The following is a 12,505-nucleotide window of genomic DNA, read 5'->3' as shown; positions in this document are numbered from 1 at the left end:
CGCCCCTTACCCCCTCCTCCTAATGGGCACGCACCGAGCTACCCGGAGCGTGACACACGCTCACGCTTCTGGTGGGGGCTACGGTCGCGTGGCGGGCTGCTCTTTGGGTGGGAGAAGAGAGAGCGAGGGGTATACACCAGATCCGAACGGACGGGAGAGCGAGAAGGGTGGGAGGACGAGAGTCGGTGGGTTTCGCGCAGGCGCCTCGCGCACCTGCGGGAATGCATCCTCGTGAAATGTTCGGTAAGTACGTATAATACGTACGGACGTAAGTACGGGTTAACGAAGGCCGTGGGTGCAGAGACCTCTACGATCCGCGACTACTACGACGGGCACAAACGACCTGCTATCCGGATTAACGTGGCTCGCCGTAAGATTTACGGGAAACGCGACGCTGTACACGCTCGAATTTTCGAAGCAACCGCGACGCGGGCATCGAGTATGGTTCGATCGACGCCTGCCCTGCGGCGCGTCATTCGATAGCGCGTTAATGCTGGAACACCGCACTTCATTATTGACTGTATTAACGTCACTCTGGGATCTGAAGATAGCTTCCATCGCCAACGCTTCTTTCTATAGTTTAAAATAGCGTTACAAGGTGGACTATTTATAGTAAACCACCATCCGGGGGTTGCTTGGAATTTTGTAAAATCGAAGCGAATGGAAACCCATGTATCGCGTAGGAGTGATTGCACCCTCGTCTTCGTCGCTACTCGAGAGGCACGAGAATCGATCTTCTCGTTTGCCGGATATAAGCTTAAAGTACATACATCTCTAAGCAAAGACGTCACACAAGTTGAGTCAGCATCATCCCGTGCAGTTGTCGTCGGTAGCGCGAGGGATAACCGGTGTCTAAGACCTCTGAAGAGATGAGCTCCGGTGGCGAGCGTCTTCTCGGACGTTGAGGAATATCAAACAGGCCTGAGTAGACGTTTGCTCGTATAATAGCGCTGCCTTAAGCGCGATATGTCTTCGGAGCTTAGGTTTCGCTCTGCCGAAGGGTAAACGTTTGCCTTTGGCAAATATTTGCCCGTGTTCGCGGCGGGGATACTTGTCCGCTACCTTCGGCTCGGAACGCGTCCGACTCGCGGGGGTGGAAATGGTCGTGTAATTTTGAACGCATTTCGAGTCGTTCGACCGCGTGCGGTGCACCAGACGAAACGGCGCGCAAGCGCAACGCGATCCTGCGGCATGAGTCCGCGAGAAGAAGAGTAAGCGAGCTCGTGCATGCGGAGGAACGTCGACGACTTTCCTGACGAGCAGGAGGGCCCGCCGCGTCGCGCCGCTAGGAAACTCTCCAGCGTTAGCGGCGACGACGATAACGAGAGTTACGTCGACGTTACACGCCGTCTGAAGGGAATACTGCCCCGTAACCGGGAACTAGACGACGCTGAATATTTTACATTCATACGCGACAGCAACGAAGGGCTACAGGGAGGGGACGAGCGGTTTAGCGGGGGTGGAATCGCTGCTTCGCTTGGAATTCTATACTTTTCCATTTTTATAACGATTATGTAATCGATTCATTCTCCAAGAGAGCGATAAGTTGAATCGCGGGGCTTGGAAAAGTTTCCAGGACTTAATTAGCCATTGGATGACTTTGCAAACAAAACAATAGCGACGAAGAAAAATACGATCGAGGAAAGGTTGTAACACTCGGACTCGAAAAAAGTAACTTGGAAATCAACAGGTTGCGGTCAATGGTGTCAAACGTTTTCGTTAAGTCCATAGAAATAATACATACAATACGGCACGCGTCAACACACGGAACGGTGTATCAAATATATACGATAACACTGCGTCGTACCTCTGTGGTTACCTCTGTGAACGCAAATTGGAAAATCGACGCCACCATCGGTGGAATTAATAAACATTTGCAGCTATGTGGTACGGAATTTTTGAAAGACTCTAGAGACGTGGATAAATAATGTCATTTATTGTACGCATCGGGATAGTATCCAATAAGAGCATTAAACCATGATACGGAGAATGCTACAAAGGAAACAGAATTGCTAGCTTTGCTCAAGCTGTGGTTCAGAGTTGCAAATGCAGGGACCACGAAGGGATGAGAAGGGAAAGGAGCTTGAGAGATAAAGCGATGAGAAATTAAAGGATTCGAGCTGTCCACGAATCAAAATCAAAAGATAAACAGAGATATTGTTGACCAAGCTCCCGTACGAATATCCAGAGTGCTTTAAGGAGTTTCATTTTTAATTCAAATTTTCACATCGGCCGTAACTTCTGAAGTTTCACGGACAGGTTATTAAGAAAAAAGTGCGCCCCCGGATTCTCGCAAGTTCTAACGGAGTCTATCAAGGAAGTTGAACAAAATATCCAAAGTAATCGTTCGAAAAAATGTAGCGTTTGCCTGGATCGCTTCCCGAAGAAAATAGCCTTTCGGAATGTTACAAAACTTGTGCGTCGACGAGGCTGCGCAAATGAACGAAATCGAGATCAATATCAATGCTCTTCCTCGACGTGTCGAATAATTAGATCAACGTCCGTCGGTGTTCATATTATTTTGTCTGGCCTGTACGGTCGTGGCACCGCGAAGGAACGGGTCTGAATAAAGGAGAAGGCAATCTGGATCGTTTCCGCTTGGTTCCGACTGAAAAGTGACCAAGGTTGAACGAAGGATTCCAAGAGCGAGCGTTGGAAACCGCGCGACGACAATTCGTTCGGCGTAACCAACGGTGATAACGAGGAACGGTACTGCGAGGTTACGTGCTTCCTCGGGAGGATATTAATCCGTAATGGTGCACTCAGCCTGGTGGATTTTCAAAGTTTGAGCACTGCGATGTGAAGAGAGAGATATCAGGACCGGGGAGTACGTAGAGCGACAGGGGAACCAAACTTGCAACGCACCCTCCCGATGGCCTCTGCAGTTCACGGCTTCAGCCAGCCTTAATTGAAATTAATCCTCATGAATATCGTCAATATTTTCGATCGGCTTCCAGTCCATGACGTGCATCGCAGTTTTCGATTAAAACGCTCGTCTCGTATGAAAAATTCCTGCCACTTCGGAGGAATATCGGGCGTCCAAAGAGGAATATTCGATAATGCAAAGTGACATAAAAAATATCCACGGGCTTCTAAAAAAAAAAAAAAACGATTCGTAATCTGTTAGTATCGGTTTGGCGTCTACACAAATTTGAAACAAATTTTCAGGGGTGTATGCTCGGAATGTTCTCATATTTTATAAAAAAGAAAAAAAAGAAAGAAAAATAATCGTAAGATTGCTGTATTCATAAGCGAGGGTCTTCTCGAGAGAAACATTTTAACTCAGGGTCACGGATACTTAGCTAATTATTATTTTCTTTCTTCTTCGCTTACGGTTATTTTTTCCACCAGATATTGGGAGAAGGAAACGGTTCCCTTGCTCTATTTTCGTAAGTGCCTAACAGCGCCTGCGCGTCTTACTCCTGCGAGATCGTAAAAATGTATAGGATACTGGAAAGGAGGGAGACTAAGTCCTGGCCTCCCTTCGTCCCTCCTCTTTTTCGCCCAAACGGGTGAGAACCGTCAGCTCTCGGCGACAAGAGCCTCTCCTGGAAGGTTACCAGCAAATCCTCGGACACGAGATTAAGCGAGACTCCGACTTAATTGATTTTCTAATGTACCGTATTAACGGATCGATCCTTGACGGCGACCTCGAAGTTTGTTGCTGTCGCGCTTACTAGACGACGGAATATCGACCACGGCCCCCTCGGAAATCGACCAGCAATCCAGCTATCGGTTTCAACGGCTCGAAGTCGATGAACCGCGTCGAAACGACGAGTAATTACCCGAAAGTAACGGCGTCGGGTAACGACGTCGCGCCACGATCACTGTTCGCTTAATAGAGACGCGCCTCTTTCTAATCTAGCTTAATGTCTTCTCTCGAGGACTCCCCCAGGTCCCTCGAGAGACACGCTGCTACTTCCGTCCGAAAATTGCGGCTTCATCGTTCGTTTTTATGAAACGGTATAACTGGATCGTAATGAACACGAGTAAGCGCGCATCTCATTTCTCGTGGTTCAACGAAACATTTTTCCATTTCCTGTGGCAATGAAGTAGTCGTTGATTCAAGGTTGGATGTTAAACAGTGTTAACGAAGAAGCAATTTTTCGTATACTGCCACAATTATTCGGTATAAAAATCTCAGGACTCGAATCTCCGAGGAAATATGGAAAAACGGGAAAATCGATTTCTTTATTTGAAATTACCCGACTGTTCACTTAAGTCGGGAGAAAATTCAAGTTAACGCCGCTTGTTAGGTCGCTGGCACGGGCTGCGAGCGTCTCGACGACTTTCCGCCGCGATATCGAGAGAAAAATACTTCTCCCAGCGACATTTCATCCCTCCATACTTTCGAGTCCACGGAAGTAGCGCGCCTCGCGCCGGAGAATTTTCCCAGGGAACTTCAGTGCTTTCCTCGAGAAATCATGTTGTCTCTGGGAAAAATATCGCGGATTCAGCCGAGCCCGGCTTCCTCTTAAATATTACAGAAACTTCGAGCGACAACGTTTCCCCGGCTTAATGTTAGCTTCGCGACGCTCGAACGTTTCGTACGGTTTAAATTTTCAAACTGCTTATTGTCCCCGACGACTTCCCCATGTTTCCGATGTTTTCTTTGAAAACAGTTTTCCTGTACCTCCTCGAACCTCTGTCGCCGTTTTCACTGCTGTTTTTCTCGGCTTCCGTGGTCGTTAAGGGCGTGGAAAATGACCCCAGCAAGCGACATTAATAAGCTTCTGTTCGAGAACGTTGTTAGATATGGGAACAAAACTCTAGGAAGTAAATTTACACTTTACATATCGGAATAGTTAAGACGACGCTATCTATTACGAAACGAGCACCTAATTGGCTGAGACTGCACCCTCGAGCTGGGAAAACGAACAGCGATGAGAACGATTCAGCTTCCTCGACCCCGTTCTAAAACTCTGTCTTCGAGGGTGGCGCTGTCTTACATAACAACGTTCTCCTAGCGTAACCGCTGGCACTAGTAACGTGACTCGATACATTAGCGGCTGCACTTTGGATTGTCCGACGATTTCATCGACTGATCGCCGCCCGTTGTTTCCAACGTCGACGCGTTTAAGATCGATTCGCGATTGCGGTCGACCACCGTGCGTACACCAGTGTGAAAATAATTGAGGCTCCCGCGAAGCGCGGTGTGCGGCACTCGCGCTCAATGTTCCCGTCGATAACGTATCCGAGAAACATCGTGATTGATGAACAGTACGCTCGAACGTGACCACGCAACCGCGCGAATACGATCGTTTCTAGCTCGATAACTTAATACGCGCGAAAGCCCCGCTCGTCGGACTGACGTTGCCCTTTTAATTAACAGCCACGCTCGTGGACGATAACGACTTCTTTCCGAGTCTGGTGAGCGTCGTTTCGGGTGGCGGCTCGTAAATTCATTCAACGCTCCGCGAACTGCATCGCGCGATGACAGGAATACGCGATCTCCTCCACAAATTAATAGATCTTCGTCGACGCGAACGCACACCCAACTGTAACCATCGCTTTTGCCCAATGTTAGAGAGATACATTTTTATTTCCTCGTATTTAAGATTTAAAGGAAACGCTGAACGAAGATAATTGATTCCTGGCACTATGGATCACGATGCGAAAAAATAAAAACGCTTCTCATTTCCTGGTTAAACAGAAACCGTGTAAGAAGATAATCGAATGCACCGTACACCTGGATCTCTCGCGACGCAGCAAGAATCAACCGAGGCACCGTTAACTTTGTCGTCGATTCTCTTGCGCCCTTTCTTCTCGGTCTACAAAAATGATTCCGTCCGCGTTGCCCGGCTCGCTCATCTTTTATTCAGCTTCCTTGGCGGACCCATAAATTAATCGTCGGTTCGTTAAAGCGTTACTTACAATGTCGGCGAGTATTCCGCGGGACAACGATGAAATATCGCGTGCCGCGCCTATTAAAACAGCGAATTTATATCAGCACAATTTGTTACAGAGGCCGCGTGTTGCGAGCCAGATTTAAAGCTCCTTATCCGGGCGGATCTTTCTTCTCGGAAACGGGAGTAAATTTCCAAAGTCGGACAAATTCCAGGTCACGCCTCGAAATCGCTTTACTCGCGAGCGGGTCGCGCGAGAGGGCGGAGGGCGGAGGGCGAGTAGCGAGACGTGGTCAGGGTGGTCTCGTCTCTTGGACCGGATTTTTGCAGTACGCTCCTCGAGATAAGCTTCGGTCGTATTTGCCTAGGACGTTTTCAGGGGTGGAACCGTGCCGAGGGGATGGAAAAAATGGCCGGACATATTGCCATTGTGGCATCATGCCAGACGGAACTTCTGCGAGGCATCCGAACGTAAATTGAATCGAGGAACGTCGCAGGGATAAGTTCGAAGTATGTTTATGACTCGTTCGATGCCAAGTCCGTTGGCCTTTCTATCGCGTATAATTTCGCTGGCGCCTTCGAGTCGTTACGTACTGGGTGAACCTCGCGATATACCATCCAAATGTACGTCGCGAATGAAGACGAATGAAGGTTCGAAAGGTCCTGGTTTTTAATAGAAATCTCATTTCAATTAAAAGCTCTATGATTTCTATGCAAAATACGGCATTTGTATCCATACCTGGGCGTCCAGAAGAGTAGGTAATACTTTATCGCGATAAGAGACGCAAGGATTTCCAGAGCAGTCGGAGTGTTTTCCGATAGCATTATAAACTCGAGCCTGATAATTCGAAATCCGTCGCGGAGGCTCCGGTAACGTAGTGGAACAAATAGAACCGTGGAACCAGATCACAAGTCTCGTTCCATCGCGATATTTATCGAAAAGCGCGCGGAACCGGAGAAATAATAAAATACGCGGAAAAACGATACCTGGTACAACGCGTGCTGATACGTGGTACGCGTTACGTTTTCGTGTCCATTTCGTGTTCTTTCTTCGTGGCTCTTTCGCGTGGCGAGACGCTTGACCAGTGCTGCGTAAAATAGTATTTTGAATGGTAAATAGTAAATAAATATTTTATCTCGCCTGTTTATGCGTTAGATTATCAAAATAAAATATTTATTTTCATGCGTATAGATTACCAAAATTAAATATTATCCCGGTTCACGGGATGCACGTCCGAAATTCAACGATTCCGTCGAACTGTGGTGCGGCGACCAGCAATTTTTATTTCACGATACGTTTGATTTCGCATTCCTGATACGAGGACTTTATCGGTCGAGCGTTTTCGCATTTCCGAGGCTTGGCAGGCCGAAGGGGAAGAATGATTGCCAATAACGCCGTTTCTACGGAGGAAATATATTTTTCCTCCGTAAGGTTATAGCCTCTTAATCGAGCTATTTTGTCGTCGCTCGGTACCATGCGCGCTGTTACTTTCTAACTGCATATTTCCTCGTGCGCTCGACTCCCTATTGCCCAGGCCTGGATAAATTTCATCCGGCATTCCGACGTTCGGATAATCCTCGGATGTGATTCTCTAGCGCCCTGCTTCGAACGGTTCTCTTACCGTGTAATCGTGATAATCGTTTCCTCGCGTTCGAACGATACGCAAAGAAACGAAGACGAAAAGTTTTCCGTCTCGAAAGCAAGAATTAATTTACCTCGATCATTCTGTTATCAATTCGAAGCGAGAGCTTTTAAATTAAAAATTTTCCAACGCAGTTACCCTTTTCTCCTCCCACCGTGTAATAGCGATAATCGTTCTCTCATCCGTTTCATTCTTTTTCATCCCCATGATCGAGCTTTCGACTCATCGGCCAGCCGCGTTCTTTGCCGCGTTTCGCGGTTGAAATCTGTAATTAACAGACGACTTTCGCAATTTCACGGAGTCAATATTATTCCACTGCCTTCAAACGTGACCAATGATTCCGGCTCGGACGTGTACTTTGCGAACGTATATATAACCCTCCGTCTGGCATCGCGTATTGGCATAGGCTTTATTAATGCCGATGTACTTACGCGCTGGGAACGCTGCGGATTATTACCGAGTTGCCAGAGCTCTTTTACAAATCGGGAGAAATGTATTCGCGCAGAAATTAAGCCCTGCTAGAGATAATTTGAGCGTTGGTGTTCCTCCGTAGCTGTGCGAGCAAACATCGCCATCGATCCGCGTAAAATCAACGGCGATGTTCCAGCTACGCGAAGAAGAGCGAACGTCTCCACTCGAACAGGGATGAGGGGCCGTTATTGTCTCTCGAAGAAACGCGTTCTGGGAAACTCCTTTCGAAGCTTTAACGTTGAAAGTATTAAAAGCTCGAGGGTCGCGATGCGCCTGTAAGAGACAATACCCGGACTTTCAGCTCTATCTTCGACTGTCCACTCGCGAAGCTGGATCAATTTTGACCGATACTACTTTATATCGCAATTGGGTTAGATATGTCTCGCTTCCATCGAGGAAATAGATTTACTTCCCGTATCGGCACAGTCGTAAATCAATTAGTCGAAATTGTATACATGTTGTCGCAAGAAGAAAGATGAATCTAAGAATGGGTTTCGGATCGCGACATTCTATTCAGTCTTCGCGGATGTCTGCGACCAACAATTTTTGCTAACAAGTGTTATCCAATGTCGTTCGTACTCATTACCCGTAATATCCCATTATTCGTAACGCGAGGTTGATCTTTCTTTCTCCTTTGAATCGTAGCAGCCTCGGCGGAGCGTGTCGAGTGGCGAGAAACGTTTCGACGTTTTCGTTCCGCTGCTTTCGTTCCTTTTTCCTAGCCTCCCGTTGTGCCACCAACGTTCTTTTATTTCCCCCCGGTTGCAACGACGTACTTTCAAAGAAATACCAATTTGTCGAATTATTGCGTTCAAAAGGTTCGCTCGGTCTGCTCTCGACTTTTATGCGCGAGACAGCCCTCTTATCTTCGTACATCTCGCAAACGTTTCGCGGTCGCGGATAACTCAACGACCACTCGAAATTAATATCGCGACTCGGAAGCAGCCCCGATAACGACCAGGAGTCGAGATTTCGCGCGGTCTGGCGATAAAATCTGTTATCGCTTCTTCGAGAATTTTCCGACGTCGAGCTTTTACCGTCGTCGTGTATCATAGAATTTATCGCGTATGTTCGTCTCAGATTTTTGACCGGATTGCATATCTCCAATAGGGACGTTGAATAAAAGATACACGTGTTCTGTCTCGAATTTAGTGGACAGTCGTGACGAGCATCGAAAGACCAAAGAGATTCAATAAGCTAATTCCTTCTAACTGAAATTATTCTTGGCTTCCAAAAAGAATTATGTAATGGGACGTTAAGCACCGGTGACTGGAAATGAGTTGCATGGTAAATTTTAATAAAAGCAACTTTTCAACCGTATCCTGGTGTGAGAAATTGTGACTAATAGCTACTATACACAGATTCCCCGATGGCCGTATTACGTTTGATTTAAAGCCGCAATGGAACGCGTTGGTAAAAAGATGAGATCGGTCTTTGAAAATATGGATATATGTGACCTCGGAGAATCGGGGTAAAGGGTTGATACATGTAAATTCTACAAGAAATATTATCAAATTAAATCCTATTATTATTCCTTATCAATACTTTTATCGCGTAACCGAATCAGTTGACATTTTTCGGACCGTGTAAAAAGAAATGAGCGTAGTCCTATTAATGTCCTTCGCCAACAATATAATCCTTCACGGGGCGTGTATAATTACCATACGCTTTCTCTCGGCATTGTGCTCGAAAAGAAACGTCCCTGTTGTCCGACGTGAAATCGCAAAAACCGGACGTCCCGCTCATAATAATTTTTAATTCCTCCCGAAAGAGGATCCGGTTTCTATGAATGCCCTCTCCGCGACTGAAACGGCCTCGCGCCGGACATAATTTGTTTGGCGATTGATTCTGAATCTCGTCGCGCGTTTTCAATGAACCCATTGTACGCGGAGAGATTTATAGAGAGGATTTTACGCGTGCGAATAATTCCTACGTAATAAGGCAACGGGCGCACCGACCGATAAAATGAAAATTACGGCGCATCGCTCGACTTACCTGGCCGTTTATCTGATAATGCGACCATGTTGGCTTTGTTCCACGACTAAGGAATCCTTTCCTCTCGGAGGTAGATTCCGCCTGTCTCGATAAAACGTCAGCATCCTGCAAAATCACATTGCATTAGTGTTAATGGTATTATTTGAGAATCTCTGGCTAAAGTGTTTACGATATTTGCCACCACAGAAAATTGCCTGTACGTAAAGTTTTCTTTCTCTATCTATTGTTTGTCGCGATTACGCTCACATATGGACAGACTGCGGGCAGTATCTAAAAGTAGCATCTGCTGAAAGCCATCGAAGGCATTGAAATCGCGATGAAAATCACGTTGAAAGTTGTATGTAATCCAAATGATCGTTTTTTTTTTCCAAGAAGAACGGGATGTATCAACCGGTTAAGTAGCCTATCAGCTTATATAAATAACTTTCGTTTGCTGTACCAATCACTCGTTGGACCGGTTGCTACGTCTGTGTGTGATATTTATCTCCGTTAATCTAAACATCGGATAACTGACCTTTAACAACAGAAACGCTCAATGTTTCCGATGACCGAGGCTTGGAGAAACGTGATACAAAATGAACGAAGCAGCCACGATAGTCGAAGTAGTCCAGCCACGCATACGTGACAGAGGCCGATAAACAGCTGGCTGGAAAAGTCACGTACACGTGACAGCGGTCGTCAAAGTGGAACAGTTGAGCGTCTTCGAAAGCTCTCCCGTGTCTCGAGGAGGGCTAATCGCGAAACAAGCGACGAATACGGAAGCTCGAACGGATAGAAAAGAAAGGAGAAGCGTCGGACAACGGTGGAATTGGCCTTATCGTTAAGGACTGCGATAGGGTAGCTGGAAAGGCGGAGGGAAACCCTGGACTTGTTCTCATCGGGGCAGTTACGGCTCGTGGGGACTCGGTGCGAGGCTCGGGGAGTGGATTTGATAAATGCCGTGACATCACGAGAGCAATTATCCCTGCTACACTCTATTTGCAGTTCCCTTGCTCTTTTACCTCCCCTCCTTCTAGGCCTCACCCTCGACCCCTTTCCATCAACGTCCGCCGAATCGAACTTTTTCTTTCGTGACAGGTCTGATCGCTGGCGCGCGACACCTTCGATCTACGTAAATCATCCGACGCATATTTTAGAGGAATGGAGTCGCAGAAATTGGACTTAAATATTTCCAATCCCTTCGTCGAGACGCCAGGGCAAGAGGAGAGGAAGTGTAGACTTTCTAATCGAGCTTTCTAATCGAGACTTTCTAAAGTTAGTAAATCATACAACAATTTTTCTCCCAAAAAATCTCAGATTTCTTTTACTATGCGGAGAGGAAACGAAATCCACGTGAATGGAGGTAAAAACTAATTCCTGGTCCATCATGGACGCTAATAGCAGCCTTCCGTCGCGTCAAATTGCGAATTTCGCGATCGAATACGCAAAGCCTGCGAGTTGTTTGATCAAAACCGCTATACAGCTTCCACTTTAACGGATTCCTTTGCCAAGGCACACTGCGGCGATCTTTTTAGTCGTGTTGCGTTCAGTCTTCTGTCTCGATGTTCGCCCAATTAATACGCGTCCGGGACGCCGCTACCATCCGAGTCTCCTTTGTAACGGTACCGTAAAAAAGAGGAAGAAACGGCTACGGTGAATCAAAGCCCCGCGAGGGACCCTGCAATTCAATACCGTAATGCCCAGAAATTCGAACGCGGAATATCGAAAAGCGTCGCTTTTGTTAAGAATGACCGTTAGTCTTCTGAAAGGGAGAGAAGAACGAAGCGATCCCTGGAAATTCGCGGCAACCCTTGTTGCGTGCGTGGCAGACGGTTGCGTGACCGTCCGCCGTTATCGAAATTCCAAGGAACTCTTTTGGCGCGATGCGAGGGCTCGTCGCGAAAACGAACCGGCGCGCACCAGAGTGCCGCTGATTTTCTGCACACGTATTCGTCCTACCTCGATCGCTCTGGTCGGACTGTTGAGATTTTGTAGGATAAACGTAACGAGAACCTTATCGATAAAAAGGTGGCCTGTGCTAATTAAGTTCTCAGTTGGTATCGACTTTTTTGTAGGTAACAGACTAGCCCAAAGGAAATGGAAACTTGAGTGAATTGTGTTTTAACTGAGTTAACCTTTTCAGAGGTAAATTTTTTATTAAGAAAAAAAAATGGCTTAATAATATTAATATAGGAATTCGTAAAGAATACAATAAAAATTCGCAAAAAAAGAAAGAACATAATTTGTTTTGCTACGTTTGGGCTCGATGACATTCTTTCTGAACGACGAAGAACCTCTCTTGATGTCTTGATTCCCTAACGCTTTATTTAAATAATATGTGAGCTCGAAGTCAGCAGTCGAGGGAGTACGAGTGCTTACGTGACTCGGTGTATACGACGCTAGATTAGGCGATTCCACGACCAGCGGAAGTGCGTTCCGCGAGAAGCTGTTTCCTTAAAATATTTTCCTGCCTGTCGTGCAATTTAAACGAGAGGTAAAGCAGGATGTGAAATAACAGAATCACAAAACAACGAAAAATAAGAAATTGTGATGCGAGAACTTCCTAACTAA

General features: G+C 46.6%; 1 protein-coding gene across 3 annotated transcripts in view; it reads right to left on the bottom strand.

Annotated features, from left to right (window-relative positions):
• Positions 1-12,505, bottom strand: part of LOC128887472 (irregular chiasm C-roughest protein-like) — a 216,414-nt gene that overhangs the window by 160,777 nt on the left and 43,132 nt on the right. For all 3 annotated transcript variants that reach the window (XM_054143412.1, XM_054143410.1, XM_054143411.1), the window contains exon 2: positions 9,956-10,060. In XM_054143412.1, coding sequence (XP_053999387.1) covers positions 9,956-9,983 — 28 coding nt within the window. In that variant the 5' untranslated portion in view covers positions 9,984-10,060. The remainder of the gene's footprint in view (positions 1-9,955; positions 10,061-12,505) is intronic.

This window comes from Hylaeus anthracinus, unplaced genomic scaffold (assembly GCF_026225885.1).
Source record: "Hylaeus anthracinus isolate JK02 unplaced genomic scaffold, UHH_iyHylAnth1.0_haploid 11989, whole genome shotgun sequence".
NCBI lineage: Eukaryota > Metazoa > Arthropoda > Insecta > Hymenoptera > Colletidae > Hylaeus > Hylaeus anthracinus.
The sequence above is the reverse complement of the archived record's forward strand: the minus strand, read 5'-3'. Positions and strand labels throughout refer to the sequence as shown.